The 21,304-nt window shown below is 37.9% G+C and overlaps 3 protein-coding genes and 1 non-coding gene across 6 annotated transcripts; 1 reads left to right on the top strand and 3 right to left on the bottom strand.

Annotated features, from left to right (window-relative positions):
* Positions 1-4,982: 4,982 nt before the first annotated feature.
* rpl18a (ribosomal protein L18a) lies at positions 4,983-7,172 on the bottom strand. Its single transcript, XM_065273402.1, has 5 exons — positions 7,045-7,172; positions 6,090-6,269; positions 5,784-5,913; positions 5,433-5,542; positions 4,983-5,177 (listed from the first exon to the last, which is right to left on the bottom strand). The coding sequence occupies exons 1-5, from the start codon at positions 7,060-7,062 to the stop codon at positions 5,085-5,087; spliced, it is 531 nt and encodes a 176-aa protein (XP_065129474.1). The 5' UTR covers positions 7,063-7,172; the 3' UTR covers positions 4,983-5,084.
* LOC135746054 (small nucleolar RNA SNORA68) lies at positions 5,610-5,741 on the bottom strand. Its single transcript, XR_010531477.1, has one exon. It is a non-coding gene; the product is annotated as a small nucleolar RNA SNORA68 (small nucleolar RNA).
* Positions 7,173-7,493: 321 nt separating the features above from the next.
* dynlt1b (dynein light chain Tctex-type 1b) lies at positions 7,494-8,904 on the top strand. 2 transcript variants are annotated; one of them, XM_065273340.1, is made up of 5 exons: positions 7,494-7,589; positions 7,947-7,988; positions 8,076-8,199; positions 8,286-8,363; positions 8,631-8,904. In XM_065273340.1, the coding sequence occupies exons 1-5, from the start codon at positions 7,509-7,511 to the stop codon at positions 8,699-8,701; spliced, it is 396 nt and encodes a 131-aa protein (XP_065129412.1). In that variant the 5' UTR covers positions 7,494-7,508; the 3' UTR covers positions 8,702-8,904. The 2 variants fall into 2 exon arrangements, with proteins under 2 accessions (XP_065129412.1, XP_065129413.1); XM_065273341.1 differs by lacking the exon at positions 7,947-7,988 and having other exon boundaries at positions 7,535-7,589.
* On the bottom strand, positions 8,905-21,070 carry tmem181 (transmembrane protein 181). 2 transcript variants are annotated; one of them, XM_065273337.2, is made up of 17 exons: positions 20,821-21,070; positions 19,517-19,620; positions 14,887-14,948; positions 14,400-14,487; positions 14,127-14,248; positions 13,899-14,027; positions 13,458-13,538; positions 13,241-13,340; positions 13,032-13,162; positions 12,861-12,952; positions 12,711-12,768; positions 12,527-12,629; positions 12,398-12,449; positions 11,802-11,884; positions 10,647-10,736; positions 10,493-10,559; positions 8,905-10,406 (listed from the first exon to the last, which is right to left on the bottom strand). In XM_065273337.2, the coding sequence occupies exons 1-17, from the start codon at positions 20,946-20,948 to the stop codon at positions 10,322-10,324; spliced, it is 1,575 nt and encodes a 524-aa protein (XP_065129409.1). In that variant the 5' UTR covers positions 20,949-21,070; the 3' UTR covers positions 8,905-10,321. The 2 variants fall into 2 exon arrangements, with proteins under 2 accessions (XP_065129409.1, XP_065129411.1); XM_065273339.1 differs by lacking the exon at positions 20,821-21,070 and adding an exon at positions 20,189-20,326.
* Positions 21,071-21,304: the final 234 nt, after the last annotated feature.

Here is a 21,304-nt window from a genome sequence, read left to right as displayed (position 1 = left end):
AAAACCAGGACAGGTCACCGCCGCCAACTATGATCGTGAGAGACTGTGCCATGTGTAAATAAATAATAAACCTGCAAACACAGAAATCAAGTGAAACTTCATTAAATAAAAGAATCAAACCTTCACTGTGCCTGGAGGAATAAATGCACAGAATTAATATCCCAAAATGCAATGTTGAAAACAATAATCAGTGATGGTAGTGTCAGCTGAATATCACATGCATACAGAATTTTTCCTATAGTACTGAAGAATGAAATGCTCGATAAATTTTTTTTGCTTAATTTTTTTTGTGTTGATCTTCTCTCTGTTGAAATGAGTGTGTGTGTGAGGGCAGGCTCTCACACACACCCCAAACGCACTGTGTCTCAATAACATTATACTTGAAGTGTTTGCTTGGATCAACTGTTGAAGCACACGGAGCGCACTGGGAGGTTTTTTAACTGCACATCCTGTGAATCGCTCTCTCTGTCTCCTGAATGTGGGAACTTAAAAGTTCAATCAATCACATGAGCGCCCGCGGGCCGCTGCCTCGCTCAGGTAATGTGTGAGAAAACCACCATATTGCTAATGTACACGTGTGCTTTCTCTCCTTTCAAGATCGTTTATAATCATAAAAACATCATACTCACCCACAGGTTGCCCCAAACTACTCCTATGACATGTTTTCTGAGGATACGAAATAAGATTTAAGTGTGAAATAGACAGAAATGCATAAAGTAAAGTGGCAAGAAAAAGTATGTGAACCCATAGGTTTTCAGTGATTTGCCATAAAGTGTGATTTGATCCTCATCTAGGTCACAACAATATACAAACACAATGTGCATAAATTGACACACACAAATAATTCTAGTTTCTTGTGTCTTTTTTGAAAACACCCATTAAACATTCACAGTGCTGGAGGAAAATGTAAGGGAACCCATACTAGACCAATTCCTTTAATAAAAGCGAATTTGTGTCAGAAGCTTACTTATTCATTTAGCTGACGCTTTTATTCAAAGCGACGTACAATTCCTTTATATGTCAGAGGTCGCACGCCTCTGGAGCAACTAGGGGTTAAATGTCTTGCTCAGGGACACAATGGTATGTCACATTGGATCTGAACCGGGGTCTCTCACACCAAAGGCGAGTGTCTTATCCACTGCGCCATCACCACCTACTGGCAAACTGGAGTCAAATTAATAAAATGAGTTTAAAGGTGTGGTTTAATGCAACTTTTTTTGGATTAAAAGACACTCAAACATTTTAAGATTGCGGTCCTTAAAGGCACACTCCACTTTATTTAAAAAAAAAAATAGGCTAATTTTTCAGCTCCCCTAGAGTTAAACATTTGAGCCATTTTGGAATCGATTCAGCCGATCTCCGGGTGTGGCGGTAACACTTTTAGCATAGCTTAGCATAACCCATTGAATCTGATTAGACCATTAGCATCGCGCTCAATAATAACCAAAGAGTTTCGATATTCTTCCTATTAAAAACTTGACTCTTCTGTAGTTACATCATTTATCTAGGACAGATGTAAAATTGAAAGTTTCTAAGCTGATTTAAGAAGCATCCGCTCTTATGAACCATGCCTCTCTAAAGATATCCTATCAAGAGTTATTGCATTCCTGAAAAGGGATACATGGGATACAAAACCATCTCAAAAGGTTTAGACATGCAACAACCTACAGTTGGGAGACAGTTTAATACTGTAGCTACCCATCCTAGAAGTGGGCGCACAGCCGGGATGACTCCTAAGGCACAGCGCAAAAATCTAAAAGAAGTAAAGAAGAACCCACGAGTATCAGTTAAAGGCTTGAAGACATCATTGGCACTGGCACACATCTCTGTTCATGAGTCTACCATACGTAAGTCTTTGAACAGGCACAGTCTCTATGGCAGAACACCACGGAGGAAGCAGCTGTTCTCTCGAAAATCATTGCTGTGAGCCTGAAGTTTGCAAAAGAGCACATTGGCAAACACCAGTATTGGGAAAATATTTTATGGACTGATGAAACAAAAGTTGAATTGTTCGGGAAGAATACTAAGGGCACAGCTTAACAACATCAAAACATCATCCCAACAGTAAAGTATGGTGGGAAACATCATGATTTGGGCATGTTTGCTGCCTCAGGGCCTACACCACTGGCTATCATTGAGGGGAATTTTTTTTCCAAGTTTAACAAAATATCCTACAGGATAATGTCAGGGTGGCTGTCCACCAGTTGAGGCTCAGTACAAGTAGAGGACAATGGCCTTAAGCATCAAAGTAAATTTGCGCCATTTGGAGTGGCCTAGTCAAAGCCCAGACCTTAACCTCATAGAAATGACCTCAAGAGAGCGGTTCATACCAGAAATCCTACAAAGTTGAAGCAGGTTTTGTAAAGGGGAATGGGTAAAAACTCCTTCTGAAATATGTGCATGTCTGATTCAGAACTACTGAAAGCGCTTGCTTGAAGTAAATGCTGCCAAATGAGGTTCAACAAACTATTAAATCCAAGGGTTCACTTACATTTTCCTCCAGCACTGTGAATGTTTAATGGGTGTTTTCAAAAAACAACAATACACATTGTGTTTTTCTATTGTTGTAACCTAGATGAGGATCAGATCACATTTTATGGCAAATCACTGTGGAAAAAAAATACCTAGGAGTTGATATATGTTTTCTTGCCACTGTATACACTGTGTAGTATGCAGTATGCTCATCTCACTCATATCTTTATAAGAACCCACGTGTATGTTTTCTGCAAACTTTCTTCAGTCAACATTGCAGATGTGGTGTCTGTTCAGACTCATAATGTGACTGGACAACATCACTTTCCTCCTCAAACACACACACAGAGGCTCTGAGACGCAGTCTACCTGCCGGTAAACCCTTTAAACCAAGAGCTTTTATGCGCTGTGGAATATGTGGCTTGAGGTTTGGGTGTTCGCCCCCTGCCCGTGCTGGTTCCTGGAAAGTGGCATCCCAGGGGGAAATCAACACACAGCTTCACTCCAACCCCAAGAACAGTAAACCTGCCACCCAAAAAGCCCACAAATTCACCCCACATGAAATCACCTCGACAGGGCGACGCTCAAGCCGGCGTCCAGAGTCACAGCTGAGAGAGGTGCTTGTACCTGCTGCAGGTGTGTGATCCACTGTGACACCTGTGAACACAACACACACACGTGTCACAAACAAATCCTAAAAACAAAACATTTGTGAGGTCATCTTGCATTCATAACAGTTTTTATTTTACATTCATTACTTCACATTGGGGACTTACAAAGCCAGAGTCTAACAAAGATTTGGTCCTGTAAGTAACCACCCATAGGCTCCATGTGGCCACCTAGCAATAAACCAGAATACATAAAAACTTCTCAACACATTAAAAACCGCTTAAGACCTTAGTAACTGCATAGCAACCACCACCACAGCACCCTTACATGATGGTTCCTCAAGCATTACTCCCAACTTATGGAAATGATACTAGTTTGCTTAACTTACCTGAATAAAGTCCAGTTTGACAGTGTTTAAGGGTCAAACTATCTTTCCCGATATATATATATTTTTTTAATATTGTTTATCATAAGACAGATGTGCTAAAGTGTCAAATCTGCGCCCTTACTCTAATAATTGTTGTCACGTGCCCTCGTGGTGTTACACGTTTGAAAGAAAGTCGCCAAATAACAATCACGGATATTAACGTTTAATTATTATTTAAATAATATGAAAACACCTTTTAACTTCTATCAGTCCGATCAAATTAAAGAAAATGATACAAGAAAATGACATTTTTTTCTCTGAGAAGATTTCGATTAGTGGTCTAACAGTGCCACCTCGTGACATAGAGTGAGAAACGCAGCTTCCAAATTAACACGTTTTCTGAAACATCTGATTTTACATCAGGACATTTTTTAAAGTAACGTCATTTTAAAGTTATGTGTGAAGGACTAAAGTGTTTATAACAAACATCAACCAATACTGATAATAATAAATACAAAAGGCAATCCAGGAATAAAAGACTCGTCAAAAAAAATGTCCGTAAAATCTTCTACCTGACCTCTTTTCTTAATGTAAAACTTCTTGAAGATGCCAAGAGCTTTACGAAACTACCATAAATCAATCAAGTTCATTATTGCTTATAGATTCAAACGGTATTGAAACCATTTTACAGTAACATGTACAAGTTATATTTCAGCACGTCCAAAAGTTTTGATTAAAATATATCGACAAGTGTCATACTAAACAGGTGCAATTAATAGTTTTAGATTTTCGATTGAAACAATTACGAAACCAAGAAATTCGGGCAAAAAAACGATTACAATATAAATCGCATGCCCTGAACTTTTGTGTTTGTAAAGCACCACTGCAGACCCTTTTACTGTTCGTACACAATGATGACGTGCCAACGTCTGCCCGCGCATATGGCAACGGAAGTATGACAGTTATTTTTAAAAGTTGACCATCAACTTTTTCAACACAGCTCCACATCCGTTTACTATAGTGGAGTGGATAGAAGACGTTAGTAGATGGCCAAATACATATATTAGTATATTATTTTAGTGCAACCAAACGCAACAACCAGATGCTAACACGTTAAACCACTGGGGAACAACACCACCTCTGCTGCCAAAATGCGCATGCAGGCTATTTGATCACGTGGGCTGTAAAAGGTTCTATTGCACCATAGAAGTTTCAAAGTCACAAAGTAATCGTGTTAAAATAATCACGACAGTGATTAATTATTTTGCACATAATTGAGCAGCCTTAAGCCATACAAGATAAAAGAATCTGCTGAATACATAACCTTAAATAAGATGAAACCCACCAAGACTTTCATCATTTACATAAGCACATTTTAACTCAAATTCTCAACAAATGTAAAACATCAGGCCCACTTCGTTTTGAAGATCTCAGTGTGAACATCCTAAAACAATCTCAAGGCTTCATGAAGACTTCAAGTATCTTCTGACTCCATCTTTACAGTCCACACTAATGCATCAGTTACAGAACTCAATTGAAGGATTGCATTGATTTTAAATGTTAAAAAGCAAAGTCAAAAACAGTGTTTTTTCCACTTTGTTTATTCGCCAGTAACATGACAAGACAAAAATGCACTTTAAAAGAAAGTGTTTGGTCTCTTGGTGGTGAAGCGGGGCTTGTGCTGGCGACGCAGGACCCTGTGAGGCAGAGGGAACTTGATCTTGGAGTCCTAAGACACAAATATTACAACATTAAAATACTTTACACAACGGATCAAGTTAAACAGAAGACAATAAAACGTTCTAGATTATATACATAAATAGATGCGTTTGTAAACAAATTTACATTTAAGCAGAGTTCACATGTTCTTAATACTTTCTTACAATTGTATTAATTGAGAAACTCATGTGTGTGAATGGGTATCTGAATCTCAGTGCACCAGCATGTGAGGATGAATTAAGATGTTTTGAACATGTACACTCACATGGAACTGTTTGATGGCTGGTCTGCGACATTTGTTGGCTGCGATCACCTGCACCTTCATGATCTGGATGGAGTGAGCGCGGGCACGATGCCGGGCACCCATGTCACGATCTGAAAAACACAAAACAGCATGAGCCGAGCGCCGACGCACAAGGATTTGGTGTAAAACAGAAGTGTGACATGTAGCACCTTGAATTCACTTTCAATGGCACATAACACAGCCGGTGAAAGGCGACAAGGTTCAATTTTACTTTGCGCACACATAGCAAGGTCATAACTTGAGGAAATGACCTTTGGGTTTGTGTGCAGGCGTATCAGCATCATTGTGACAGATGTGTTTGCATAAACTCACAGCACTGAGTGACGGCTCCAGATGTGGTCAGGTCTCTGTACTCGCGGTACATGTTATGGGTTCCACTACGGGAGTCATAACGCAGCCAGATGCCGAAGTTTTTCACCTTGAGAGGGGTTTTCTCATGAACCTGTGCATGAAACACAAGGCAACATTCAATAAAGCAGAGAACAAGGCATGCTGTCACCAAATGTGGGAAACAACACAGTAAAACTGTAGCAATAACATCACAAAGCAAAAAAACACGCATTTAAAGCCGTATAAAAGCCCATGAACCTCATGTTTACTGAAAACACATGTTCATACCAGGCCACAGTAGACGGTCTCTCCTGAAGCTTTCTTCATCTTCCTCAGCTGGGAGACGAAGTACCAGAAGCGAGACTTGGCCACCACATGATTTGGTGCAAAAATCCTCATGCGGTACAGAGGGGGTGCAGGATTTTTAGCAGAGGGCAACAGACGCCCAACAACTTTATATTCCCGAAGCTGCAAAGAAAAAGAAAACATTAAGAAAACATTTTACCACAAATGACTTTCCTTTGACAAAACCTACTCTTATTCAACAAGAAGTTTGACTAGCTGATAGAGATGTGTTTGATTTAGAGTTAAAACTTAATTTGGGCACTGCCATTATTTTTTATAATCATCTTTTAATACTTTTGTCGTCTGTTGATAACTGTTCTCTTCTGCAGCTGTCTTACCAGGTCAATCTTCCCCATCACAAGACATTTAAATCCATTAAATAAAGTTAAGCATTTGACTTGCATTAACTAAAGCACTTACAGGCAGAATAAATGTACACACAATCTCAAATGAAGAGGATTATGTGTTCGTTTCGCGGGATTTTAGAGATACTTTCATAAATTTTTTAACACGTTAGATACATCATGGATTTATCCCGGGCCTGCTGACGCATGCGCTATCATACAAACTGCCTGTTAAAACCATCATATAGATAACCAACTGCAGCACAGTAAAACAGTGATTTATAAGACGTGCAAAATAAAACATGTATGTAAGTGACGAAAACGAGATCCTTGTGTGTGTATGTGTTCACGGATGAGCACATGGACTGGATATTTCAGCCGCCATGTTCCTCACTCCGCTACACGCAACAATTAAAACCAAATATATCGCTCTGAAACGCAAAAACAAGATATAAACGCTATGGTATAAACAGCTGGGCGTCTACCGCGTGTTTTGGGGTTATAACGACAAGGTTTAAACGCATAAGTGGTGATTTTTAAAGGGTTTTACGTACGGTGCCAGACGCCTTCATGGTGTCTCTCGCTGACGGCCACTGTGAAAGAGGAAGCAACAGGGCGGAGAATCCTGACGTCAATCCTCTTCCGAGGGGAGGGCCTAAGAGCAGCCGTTTTCATTGGTGCTTCTGAGCGATCAATCATGTTGTGATTATAAGCGCCTCGGTGAGACAAAAGCACAAAAACGGAAAAAGTTGCATTGAAATATTTTTAAGAAATTTTTTGTTTGCTTTGTTTGTAAAATAAAATCTCAATGTACATTTATTTTAAAATTATTCTAAAATAATTTTAAGTAATGTTATACTTTATAACCTCCCAAATTATGATAAAAACTCTCTTCTAACATAAATGTTTAGTGTTAAAGTAATAAGTAGGATTCTCGGGCATTGGTATAAATATTATTATATTATTATTTTTTATATTATTCTATGTTTTATGTTACGTCAGTGGCTGCGATCGGCCGATGATTCGCGGTTTCCATGACAACCACAAAGGCTTCTACGTACACAACAGAAAAAACATGGACGATGCTAGTGCAGAAGAGGTAAATACGATCAAATGTGTTTTTAATATATAAACATCGGTAGAATTAAAAATGCATTTTTAAACGCTTATTTGTTTACTTTCGTCTTAGTTTTTTGTGTAAAGCTAGTTTGCTAACGGCTGCTAACTGCTTAGCCTGAACATGAATAACAGTTTGATATTTAGATGTACTAGTGCCCTTACACAACAGTGCGTTAAGTAAGTTACTGTGACAGTTACTATCTGATTCCTTACTGTACTGTGGTACTTTGCTAATATAATGATGTTTCAGAAGGTAACTTAATAGCGAAGATATAAACAGACCAGTCTCTCCATCAGCAGTGAGATTTAATGTTTTATCTTTTCTGGTTTCCTCCAGACAGCCTTTGTGGTGGATGAAGTGAGCAGTATTGTTAAAGACGTGTGTTTCATTCATTTTAATTCATATATTTATCTATAATGACATAAGCTAAAGCATTTGGTAATACTTCTCATGTTGTTTTTCTAGTCTATTGAAGGAGCCATTGGAGGAAACATCTATCAGCAGAACCGTGTGAGTATGTGGACCTCAAATGTAGTGGAGCAGTGCCTGAGCCAACTCAGTAAACTTGGCAAACCATTCAAATATATTGGTAAGTATCATTCAATGTCTTATTTCGCTTACTGTTATACTGTCAGAGATGACATGAGGAGTTTATTCTGTACATCTGTCTGTTAGTGACCTGCATTATCGTACAAAAGAACGGAGCGGGATTGCAGTCTGCATCCTCGTGTTTCTGGGATAACACTACGGATGGTAAGGAAGAACCACACCAAATGTATTCATGTTTAAACCCATGGTTCAAAAAAATCTGATTTGATTTGAACACACTTAATGCACAAGCTTGACAGAGTATATGTGAAAGTCATTGGATGATCTTTTAATAAAGTAACAGCACTACAGTATAATTCATGTCTACAGTATAGCACGGACAAGTTAGTAATGCTAAAGGTTAAATAAGTTCAGTTTATTGGATTAAACTCTTGATTTCGAGTAATGTCAGTGTTTGTGTTTAATCTACAGGGAGCTGCACCGTCCGATGGGAGAATAAATCCATTTACTGCATTGTCAGTGTGTTTGGACTTGCCATTTAAACTGAACTACACCAACTGCCAGACAACAGTCGACTCTTAAAAAACACTGCTTCATGTTCTTACATTTCTATAAAATCAAACTGCCATTTGTCGTGTCAGACCGACCGTCTTACTGTACTGCATTTTCAGTATTTTTTCAGTAAATTCTCAGTGTTACCTCCTTCATGTGAAATACAATAAAACACAATGAATTCCTGTAAAGACCCAGTCTCAAAATGTATTAAGTTTTTATACAACATTCTTTTAAACATGACAACAGTGCAGTTAAAGGAAAGCTCCTCTCCTTAGTGTTTGTATTTATGAAGATTTGGAGTGAGCTCAAGTGGTCAACAAGGCTTGAGAATGATGTAATGTACAGAAAAGGCACAAACAAATTTCTGGACTCATGAGTAATAACAGGAATGACACTTGACAGAGAACATGCTGTCAACTAATACAAATTACTGATGTAGGGATGTTTTATATCTAGCAGCTCATTTAAAGACATGACAAGATATGACACTGTGCAAAGAATCAAACATTGTTCATCTTCAAACATGAAACAAGTGTATGATACCACTATAAAGTACCATACTACAGTTTATAAGCAGCCGTGTATTAACACACAAACACACACAGGTGCTGTACAGACCTCCAAACATCATGTTAAGATAATGAAGTGAACAGTGATTAAAAACTGAAAACTTAATCAATCTGACAGTGAACTGTAAAGGGTCAAAATCAATCTGCTTTGCTAAATACACAAGACCCTGGAAGTTCTTATATTGCACCTGTACATCCTTTCACTCACAATACACACAAGTGTCAAGCGAAACACCTTCACAGGCACATCAGATTAAAAAAATAATAATATTATGGAGGAAAGTGAGGAAAAAAACATAATTATGGAATGTAAATTGTGACATGAAGATGTAATACTTTCATACAAAAAAAGCAAAGTGAATCTTATAAAGCCTTATTTAAACGTCTAGGTCAGATTCAAACCCGAAAACAGAAACTATATTATACATAAAGAAAATAAATAAAGTTTTTGTTGTATTAAGATGTTTACATTCTGATATTTTCTGTAATACAAAGAAGAAATAATTATATACTTTGTATTTATTTTCTACCTACCTTGTACCAAATTTAATGGATTTTATAAAAACAGAAGGGGAAATTGAAAATAATTGGCACAAAAATTATTTTCTTTATGGAAAACACAACTGATTTCGTAAGGTAAAAACGTGACCTGCAGAACATTCACACAGACGCTGGTTTAACAAAGTCCCTATAGATTTTCAGTATTTACATCCGCTGTATAATACAAATCTGCACACTGTACATAGGCACCAATGTAGAACCAATCACAAAACTTCAGGACAAATGATTGAATCGCTCATCATCTACAAAAGATCTCGTCGGCGCTGCTTTAACTGGAGTGACTTCCAAAAAAACACATGACTTTTATCTTTAAAAATATATAGGCATATATATTTACACATACAGTAGTATATAATGACACTGATATTATTTTAACGAGTCTATATACATGCCAAAAAAAACTGATGTTAAATATACAAGACAGAAGCTGACCAATCAAAAGTCTAGATCCACTCTCTCCTTCAATCAGATGTCAGATTAGTCACTATCGCTCTCATCTCGGTATTTGGCAGCCGCTTTGATGGCACGGCCATTTTGAAGTGGCATTTCTTCATAATCACTCCTTAAAAATATCACCAGAAAAGATCATTTTAAATCATTTTAAGAACTAGTACCAGATATTGTTTTTAAAGCAATGACATAACCTACCCATAAATGACTTCATCATCAGAGTCATTGAGCATTGAGAAAGCAGGATTGTCTTTCAGCTGGGAATCTGGCATAGAAGAGTGAGAATGTTGTTGTTTATAGGATGATATTAGTGATGAGGATAGAAACGGTTTGTATTTGCAGATAAACTCACCATAGAGAGCGTTTTTGGAGGGTGAATAGACAAACGCTAACGTGTAGAGATAAAAGTTCAGAAGGCCATAGAAGGACAGAAATTCGGCTGGTAGAAAAAATAGTTAAGGAAAAGCACTGATGGACCGAGTAAAACTGAAAATCTACACGAGACTCAATGTACACAGCAATATCACACCTTCATAATAAATTTAAAGTTCCCATCAAAATGGACAATTCTTATATTTTTTATGTTATATAAATAAACTAATTGTCCATTTGGGTCATTTTTTATTATACCCTCATAAACTGAAAATCTGAAAATGCACTTGTAGCCCCTGGTGGTGAACTTTCTCTGATGATGTCAGCTTGGGCGGAGCCCCTTCCAACTGCCTATACTGTGAGTTTCAGTTCTGGATAAAACACTACTACTTTTCTATAGCCAATCAATTCCTAGTGGACAAAACAAGCCACACATTTTTTTTCACAGTCCACAGGGCCTTGTGATTAATATTTATAGTTTTATATGTTAATGCCCCGGCATGAAGTCTTTTTATTTAAACCAGAAATGAATAAAATGTATGTTTTAACTTTTTATTTCAGTTAACAGTATTAACTCTTTCCCCACCAGCGTTTTTTCTTTTTTTAAGTTGCCAGCCAGCGCCAGCTTTTTATGATTTTCACAAAAGTTTAATGCCTTCCAGAAAATGTTATTTTTTAAATATATAAACATACAATATATCAAATATAAAAAACCTGTTTTATCATTTCTTCTTTTGTTCTCTTTTATCACCTCTAAAATATGGGGAGGTTACTTAAAAAAAAAAATTTTTGAGCAAAAAGCTGAGATAAATGCATTTTTGTGAAGGACTTTTGATAGAGATCAAATTCAGAGCGATGATCAAAACATACACGGAGTTTTTACTTTTAAGACTTTTTAGAAGGAAAGGATTGCTTCCGGGTTTTATAAGTTGTAGTAAGAGCACCACCTGGTGGATAATAGCGAAAATACATATTGCCGGAAAAACTCGTCATTGGGAGGGAAGCATTTTCTCGACGAGTTAACTCGTCAATGGCGGGGAAAGAGTTAAAATGTGTTTTTAGGTATTTATAAATGTACAATAATGATAATTTTTGCAGGCATGTGAGAGTCTCTTTAAGTTGAATAAAAGGATATAATTCTGGTAGTGAGTGGAGAGTTCAGCAACAAAGTTGTCCTGCAAAGCTCTGGAGCCGAACCTTATGTACAATATAACCATACTGAAGAGAAGAAGAAGAAGAGCAGATTTTATCACTGTTGTGTATAGAGACTCAGTTCATAGAAAGAAATAAACAATACAAGACTTAATACAAGCTCTATTCCAAAACCTAGACAGTAAAGGGCTCATTATAGTCGTGTGTAGGTCCTACGGCGTAGGTTACGCGTCGGTTTTCATTTCTACTTCTGCGTCGTCTTCCGCGTCGACGTGCAAACACACATGCAGACCGTTACCACAGTAGTGGAGCGACCTTCAATGTAGAAGCAGCTTGGCAAGTTTACGAAGAAGAATTAAATCACTCCTCAACTTGGTCCATCTTTTTTCTTAACGTTGCAAATGTTAATACCCACAGTGCTTGGGGTCCGCACAGAACTGACAAACTGTTAAAAAGGTGCAAGTCAGGCTACGCAGAGGCTACGCCATAGAGCTTACGCACAACTATAAATTGGACTTAAGGCATCATAGATGAATGTCACACATGATGGCTGTTCATAAAGTAAGGGTATATGTTTACCTAATCACCAACACCACTAAAGTCAGGGCTGTTAGAAACTTCAGACGCAAATCTGAGAAAAATAAAAAAATAAAATAATCACAAAACGACATATTAATATTAAAATAATTCCTCTTAGTATAGCTTTACCTGTGTATGGCATATTCTTCAGTTCTGAGCACGCACGAACCACCAGAAAGACCAGATACAACACATATAAACCAACCAACAGCAAGAAAAAGATCTTCATGCCCTGCGTGGACAACAAACCAGTGAAAGAATGACAGATTACACTTCATTGGAGATCTGCAGTTCACTATGGACAAAAACTCACCTGGAAGTTCTGGATGTCCACTTTGTACTGATATGTTGGATCCTGCAACTCATTCACCCTGCAGGTGTTAGAAGAAAATGAGATCTCATCTGACTGAACACCATTAAAAACTGCTTTAAAAAAGTTGAAAGTTTCAGGTGGACGTCTTACGTTTGCCAGATTCCCAGCGTGACGGCCGACAGCCAGAGCAACCCGACCATCACCAACTTGGGCACGTAGAACGTCCAGAACCTCCTCTCTCCCTGAATGTGAAAAACACATCATCTGTACTTCCTGCATTTTTAAAAACTCATAAAAGTGAAACAGCTGACCTCTTCTCACCTGCACCCTGATGCCATGATACACACACAGCCAGAAGAGAAGCAGAGCGCACAGGAACGTCGCCTGGAAGAAAGCGTCCAGCGTTCCGGGAAACCAGCTGTTCATCAGAAACGACAGCGGGAAGAAGGGATCTACGGGGAGCGAACGCAGACGTGAGTGAAGGTGAGGACGTTTTGGTAGAGATGAGGAAGTTCAGTTGACAGACTCACCGTTATACAGGAGCAGAAGAGGGAGAAGAATAGACATCCACTTCTGTTCGATGCCCCAATCCCTCATTGAGAACTTCCTTAAAGAGTGAGCGAACATACACTACACAAACACACACAAACACGCACATCTGCTGCACAGTGTCTTCCAACTGTTCATTTCATTACAACTAAAGCTAGATTTAATACAAATGTAAAAAGGTTCAGGCCTGTAACTTACAGTCACTATGAAGGTCATCACAACAAACACAAACCGAAACCAGATTTCCACCTGTGAGAACATGGCGTTGTACGTCTTAAACTGTTTATGGGCAGATAAAAAAGAAACAAAATGAGAGTCATTCATGCTTCACTACAGATAAACTGCTTTATTATGATCAATGTTCATGATAGTCCAATAACTGACTAGTTGATAGGAGATAGAGACTTAAAAACAGATTAATTATTTAACGCTATATTTAGTTTTTTATTGTTTTTTTTGTTGGACTATGTACACATGTACGTGTTCTTAAAAATCACATGTACATTCTGTCTGTGCTCTTGAACACAGAAACCAAACTTGACAAACTCAAGACAGCTGCCTGATGAACATCACCGGTAAATACAGGCCTTCAATGAGACTGGTTAACTAGTCAGTGTTGAACACAAGTAGTCTACTCACCACAAATGTGACATTTTTTATTTTGTCCTTCAGATCATCCAGACCTCTGAAGCTGATGTTAATATGGTACAGTGTGTAGTTCAGATAACCCAGATGTAGCACAATGATCTCATCACACATCTGCTGATTCTGTCTCACATACACACACATACAGACAGACAGATATATGAAGATCCAGAGGAGAAACTAAACAACACTACAGAAAGATGACAGCAGAAATGAACTCACGGCAGTACAGTAAAGACTTCGGGTTTTATTTTGTACGTTATCACTAATGCGCATCACGCTGGCATCCTGCATTACGCCCTGCAACTCCACATTCATCCCAAAATTCTTCCGGAAATCTTCAACTGCAGACACATTTACACAAGCAGTGAGTTTCACAGACCATATAACAATTGTTACTAGTATACTGTAATAACAGCTTGTAGAAGCACTAAGCTTCATCTCTTGATCTGGACTGAGGATGATGAAGTAATTTGTGAGTCAGTGAAGTCTTACCATTGTTCTGAATCTGAATGATAGTGGTGAGCCAGAGCTGTTGGTTGTAGTTGGAGAGCGGCTGAGATTTAATATGAAATGGGCCCGTCTGAAAAAAATTTTTTTTAGAGATTAAAGAGCAGTGAGGATTTACTGTGTAATTTTCAAATAATTTAACAGCCCGTCGTCAATTATTCCTTACGTATTACATCACCCATCTGTTTCTTTCAAAGATTACACAGCATCATCATCATAAAGTGCTTTAATGTGAACTCTTTCAGAACGTTTCATATTTTTGAACCGGAGTGATGAATGTCAAATTGTATTTGTGTTTTTATACCCAAATTTAGAGACTTAATAAATAAGAAAGTAATCAAGTGTAACATTAAACTATTAAAACATATATTTCTATTAAGAACTGAACTTAAATAAGTGTATTCAGGCATCTGAGCAAGTATTTTATCATTTTTTTCTGTCCACATTATTTTAGTATTGATGTGAATCTGACCTTTGACTCATTAACAGTGATGTTCAAACCGTTGTAGCGATTCTCACTTATGATCTTTGGTCCTGTGAAAAAGAAAAATGTTCAAGTTAAAACTGACATACAGAACTATGCAAAGAAGACAAGTTTTCAATGAAAGCTAGAATTTAAATGCTTAAGTTTGTTTTAATCTCATTGTTATCCATCACTCTGTTCTCTGCTAAAGTCTCTGAGTGTAGAGTTACTGAAACAATCAATGGACTGATCTTAAATCCGCTTTTACAATCTTTCATTATTTCCCTAAGGTACACTTTGGAAGTTAGTAGGTTTTTTTTCTACATGTGTGCATGTGTCAAATACATGATAAAAAAGTGACCTGACAGTGAATTTAGGCTCTGTTTCTCAACACATGGGTGATTATATAATTGCAGGTACATTTGGTGTCCACGTACAAGATATTTTTTAAATGGTTATATTTCTAATTTTTTTAATAGTTTGTTTGTCATTGTCATAGATCACAAGATGCTACAGGCCATAAAATATATACATTTCTGTAAAAAAGTCATATATAGCAATCGCAATTTCCTAACATTGCTTAAATTAGGCCTAGTCCACACGAACAGGGGTATTTTTATAACCAGAGTTTTTCCTCCTGCAGTTAAACCCACACATGCTCGGTTTAAAAGACATCTCCGCCTACATGAACACGCAAAAACCCGTGATCATGCGCTGTCAAGAGCATGCCACACCAGCAGGTGGTGATATAACTCCAATCGTAAAGCCACCTTGGCCAATCAGAAGCTTAAAGGAATAGTCTACTCATTTTCAATATTAAACTATGTTATTACCTTAACTAAGAATTGTTGATACATCCCTCTATCATGTGTGTGCGTGCACGTAAGCGCTGGAGCGCGCTGCGACACTGCGATAGCATTTAGCTTAGCCCCATTCATTCAATGGTACCAAACAGAGATAAAGTTAGAAGTGACCAAACACATTAACGTTTTTCCTATTTAAGACGAGTAGTTATACGAGCAAGTTTGGTGGTACAAAATAAAACGTAGCGCTTTTCTAAGCGGATTTAAAAGAGGAACTATATTGTATGGCGGAACAGCACTTTTGGGAGTACTTCAACTCGCCTGAAAAATCCGCTCCCCTTCTCCCTCTCATAATGGGAGAGAGATGCTGGGTCCCAATTTGCCTACTTATACTACGACCTAAAAGTATGTACTGTTTTTGTGAGGAAAATGTACGTACTTTTGAGTGTGTTGCAAAAGAGTATGCACGTTCTGGGACGTACTTCGATGACGTCATGCAAAGTGAACGACAACGTGGTTGCCTAGTTACGCACACCAAACGCAGGTCCGTTGTGAGGCGGCTGGCTATGATGTTCATGTGCAACAATGTGTGTAATGAAAGCTACTTATTTTAAAGTCAAAATAGTTAAAGTTTATAGTATAACTATTGTTTAACGTATTTTATGCTTATTTTATACTTATGTTTGCAAATCAGAAATACCGCGATGAAAATGAACCATGCTTTTACTATAGTAAAAGTTTAGTAACCATATTTCTTAATAAAGTTAACATTTGTACAGCCACAGTATTACTACAAATAAGTCAGTGTGGTTAAACTATGATTAGTGTAGTAAAAGGTGTTTTTTTCATAAGGGTTTATAGTAAGGTATAAATCTAAGACAGAAACATAAAAAGAAATACATAAAAAAGACACATGCATGACACAGTACTACAGCCATAGTACTTTATTTTCACAACATCAACCGAATATTACGAGACAATGAAAGATAACTTTAATTAGGGTTAAACATTTAAATTCTTACACTTAAAAGCTGAGGGCGCATCTCCGCTGCTGCGTCTGGCTGCCATATTTACATCACCACAAAGCTCCTCCCTCCCGCACGCAATGGGTTGTGGGCAATATTAGCCGTTAGAGTGTGGATCGATCTGCACTTCGAAATCTAACCGGAAATAGTAGACCATCCGGGTATCTTTGGGATACTCATTTCAACATACTACGTTTTGGGACGTACTAATTCTAGTTTCGAATACTATTTAGGACGGATAGTATGCGAATTGGGACTCAGCAAGAGAGTGTTACTGCGCCGAGTCGAAGTACTCCCAAAAGTGCTATTACGCCATAAAATATAGTTCCTCTTTTAAATCCGCTTAGAAAAGCGCTACGTTTTATTTTGTACCACCAAACTTGAGACTAAACAACGTCTGGAAGTCTGCCCAGTACAGCACCAACACCAAGCTGAGATTGTACCTGACCTGTGTCCTGTCTACACTGCTATACGGATCATTCCACTACCATCATTATGAGAAGGCGATGGAAATGGATAGGACATGTAATACGTAGAGAACAAGACAACATCAAACGAACTGCCCTTCACTGGACACCAGATGGCACCGCAGGACGGTGGAGAGAGAGCTGTAGAGCCTAAATTACACCTGGGGCTCTATAAAGTCACTGGCCCAAAACAGACAAGAGTGGAAATCCTTTGTTGCTGCCCTACATGCCAAACAGGCATAATGGGCAGAAAGTAAGTAAGTATGCAGCCAGTGTTTGAGTTGAGTTAGAAAATCTCTTTCTGGACTTTAAAGTCGCCAGGAAAAAGGAAGTAGCGATTGTCTTATTTTCCCTGTGTTGACATATATCCGAGTGAAATTGCTTCTGAAATGAATATGAGGAAGGGCTGGACTTTCGTCCAGTTTTTGTCATCCAATCAAAAGTTAATGGGATCGTTTGAATTTGGGTCGTGTTGCTAATTGCTGCAATCTTTTCCTGGACCGTAAACACCTGCCATACCATATGACCAGAACAAGTAAGGAAAGATTGTTTCGTGGAGGGGAGGAGATTTGTGTTTTGATTAACGATTATGAAGGCCCATGAATTTAAAAAAAATTAAGCCTACAGAGATGTAATTTGTAAAAAAAATATATATATACCACAATACTCCCAAAAAAGTACAGTTTTAAAATTCAATTTCACTTCAACTTTAAAAAAACTTTTGAATTCTTAAAGTTACAGTATGTTGTTACAATACAATGAACTCTTTACATTTAAAGGAAAACACCAGCGTTTTTCAATATTTTACTTTGTTCTTACCTCAACTTAGACGAATTAATACAAACCTATCTTTTTTCAATGCATGCACTTAAAGGAATATTCAATTTTCTTGAAAGAAAAATCCAGATAATTTACTCACCACCATATCATCCAAAATGTTGATGTCTTTCTTTGTTCAGTCGAGAAGAAATTATGTTTCTTGAGGAAAACATTGCAGAATTTTTCTCATTTTAATGGACTTTAATAGAGCCCAACATTTCAAAGGACTTTAAATGATCCCAAACGAGGCATAAGGGTCTTATCTAGCAAAACGATTGTCATTTTTGACAATAAAAATAACAAATATACACTTTTAAAGCACAACTTCTCGTCATGTAGATCCGGTCGTGATGCGCCAACGTGACCCCACGCAATACGTCAAGAGGTCACAGAGGACGAACGCGAAACTCCGCCCCAGTGTTTACAAGTGTTGAGAACGAGGACTGTTCCTTTGTTGTTGTATGTCAACTGATACTTATTAATTTCTTTGTGTCAGTTTATTGTTTACAATGGTCCGCATATGTGCGTTTTATATATGTAACACGTGACCTCCCTACGTCACTACGCATTTACGTTAGGTCGCGCTGGACCGGATTTAGACGAGAAGTTGTGCTTTAAAAGTGTATATTTGTTATTTTTCTTGTCAAAAATGACAATCGTTTTGCTAGATAAGACCCTTATGCCTTGTTTGGGATCGGTTTATAGTCTTTTGAAACTCCGTTGAAAAAAAACTGTTACGTGTTGAGTTAAGTATTAAATGTTGGGCTCTATTAAAGTCCATTAAAATGAGAAAAATCCTGCAATGTTTTCCTCAAAAAACATAATTTCTTCTCGACTGAACAAAGAAAGACATCAACATTTTGGATGACATTGTGGTGAGTAAATTATCTGGATTTTTCTTTTAAGAAAATTGAATATTCCTTTAATCTTTGTACAGCACGTTATGATTGTGTTAGCATTTAGCCTAGCCCCATTCATTCCTTAGGATCCAAACAGGGATGAATTTAGAAGCCACCAAATACTCCCATGTTTTTCCTATTTAAAGACTGTTACATGAATAGTTACACGAGTATGTATGGTGGCACAAAATAAGACGTGGTGATTTTTTTAAGCGGGTAAAAAATGAGAACTATATTGAATGGCGGAAGAGCACTTATATTGCAGCACCTTGACCTCGGGCACAGTATTATCATCACTCCTGACTACTCCCCCTCTCGCCCAAACTTCTGTTGATATTACTGCGCCCAAGGTCGAAGTGCTGCAAACTAAGTGCCCTTCTGCCATTGAGGTAAGAACATAGTAAAATATTGAAAAACGGTGGTGTTTTCCTTTAAAAAGTAAAATGTGATTCCTCATGACCTGACCCTAATAATAAAACATCACCTGTGTTTCTTTAAACTGATGGACTGAATGATTCACTGTCATACAAATGAATGGTTAAGGAACGGTGAGCAGGTGAATGCTGGAATACGTAGCTGCGGTTCCTGAATGAACTCAGTGTCAGAAAAGAAACTAGAGATCTTACCCGTCACACCAATGAGAGCAGAGACGGCAAAACAGAAGAAGAAAAACACAAAAACCAGAACAAAGTGCCTCTTAGAGAGCGTGTAGAGACGCATGGGAGCCAACCTACAACATAAAGAGATCAGACAACAGATCAGACACTGTTATATTATATTACTGTGATTGGCCTTCTCTCAATCAGATTTACAACCTTATGAGAATACACTTAACAACTAGGTTACTACTTAAAATGCAGTCTTATTTAAAAGTTTAGTAAATTAGACAAACTATGATCAGATTCTGAGGTGTCAGCTGATATTTAAACTGCACCACGAGGAACACCTTTCAATAAACATATCTAGAATTACCTATGCTAACCAAACACTTTAATATGAGTCTGAAAACACACACACGAAAACATACAGGAAATGTATTGTGAAAACGCCCACAACACACACACACATACATACACTTTTCACAAATGATAACTATACACATGTTGCCTAAAACTGCATTTATAGTAAATCAAAAAATAAATATTCACTGTAAATACAGTGCTAAATAATCACACGTGTGCGCGCGTCAGGTAAACATCTGGTCAAAGGCCATAAAACGCGCGTTCATAATGCACATTTTAAACGCTCGGTTTACGTGCGCGTACATGTGAGCTCGAATTTGACTTTCACACACTTACTTCTCCATCGCGTTTACTTTATTCCATCGGCGAAGCAATTAATTTAGATATTTTAGTTTCTTTGGCGGTGCACATCCGCACACATCAACCCGGACCTGTCGCTGACGTCACCTCGCTGTCCCGCCCACTCCGGCTCACGTGACGTCCCCTGCAGTGCGCATGCGGTGTCGGCTCTTTACTCATTTATAATATGAAATCAAAGCGTTAGCGTTTCTTAATAAAAAAAGAAGCGGCGCGTTTTGACGCTTCAGTGAACTGCTGCATTATAAAACGTATGTGCTTTTATACATGCAGCAATTTATCGATTAATAAGAGATGCTGACCTTTCGTGTGCGTTAAATACATGAGACATTTCACGCAAATATGATGCGTTTTATTGTAATAACAATGCATCGACGATGGCTTTTATGAACAACAACACGTGTATCGACGAATGCCCCTCTGAATTTGAAAAATGTATAAATTCACCATGTTGTGTTTACACACATGAAATAAAATGCACAGTTTGAACAACGGGAACAAAACATTTAGCAAACTCATAAGATTTAAACGTCCGAAATTTGCACCATGAAGTATGTTTTTCAAGTGTTCATGTCCTGTGTCTATTAATGAATGTTATGGTATTCCTTTACCTGTAGAATCGGTCGTTTTTGTATGGTGTTAGATCTTCCTTCAGTTCATTACAGGCCTCTTGTATTCTCTTACAGAAATGTTTCATCTCGTTGAGTAATGGGTTCTCAAAGCTGTCCGACCGCTCCATGTCTGCTAGTGAAAATGGCGTGTGATGCTCTCTATTGAGTGGAAATGCAGATGAAGCTCTTTAATTGTGCGGGTTAGAAGAGAGCTGCTGATGCCAAGCATAGGAGGAGATGCGCAGATCACGTGATCGGCTTTCAGCACCACGGACAGGTCTCTGTGATCTACTGTCCACGTGTTAAAGAGAAATGCCTTTAAATATTACGGTGTCTTTATTAACTCAAAACATAACAAAAATATCATGAACAATCAAAGGATGGTGACGTCAACAACTTCAAATGGCATCGAGAATCCACGTGGGCCTGGTTATGCATACTGTTTGTTTCTGCAGTATGGTATGCAAAAGGCTCAATAATATAT

Source organism: Paramisgurnus dabryanus, chromosome 1 (assembly GCF_030506205.2).
Source record: "Paramisgurnus dabryanus chromosome 1, PD_genome_1.1, whole genome shotgun sequence".
In the NCBI taxonomy this organism is placed as follows: Eukaryota; Metazoa; Chordata; class Actinopteri; order Cypriniformes; family Cobitidae; genus Paramisgurnus; species Paramisgurnus dabryanus.
Note: the sequence above shows the minus strand (reverse complement) of the source record. Positions and strands in the feature narration are given on the sequence as shown.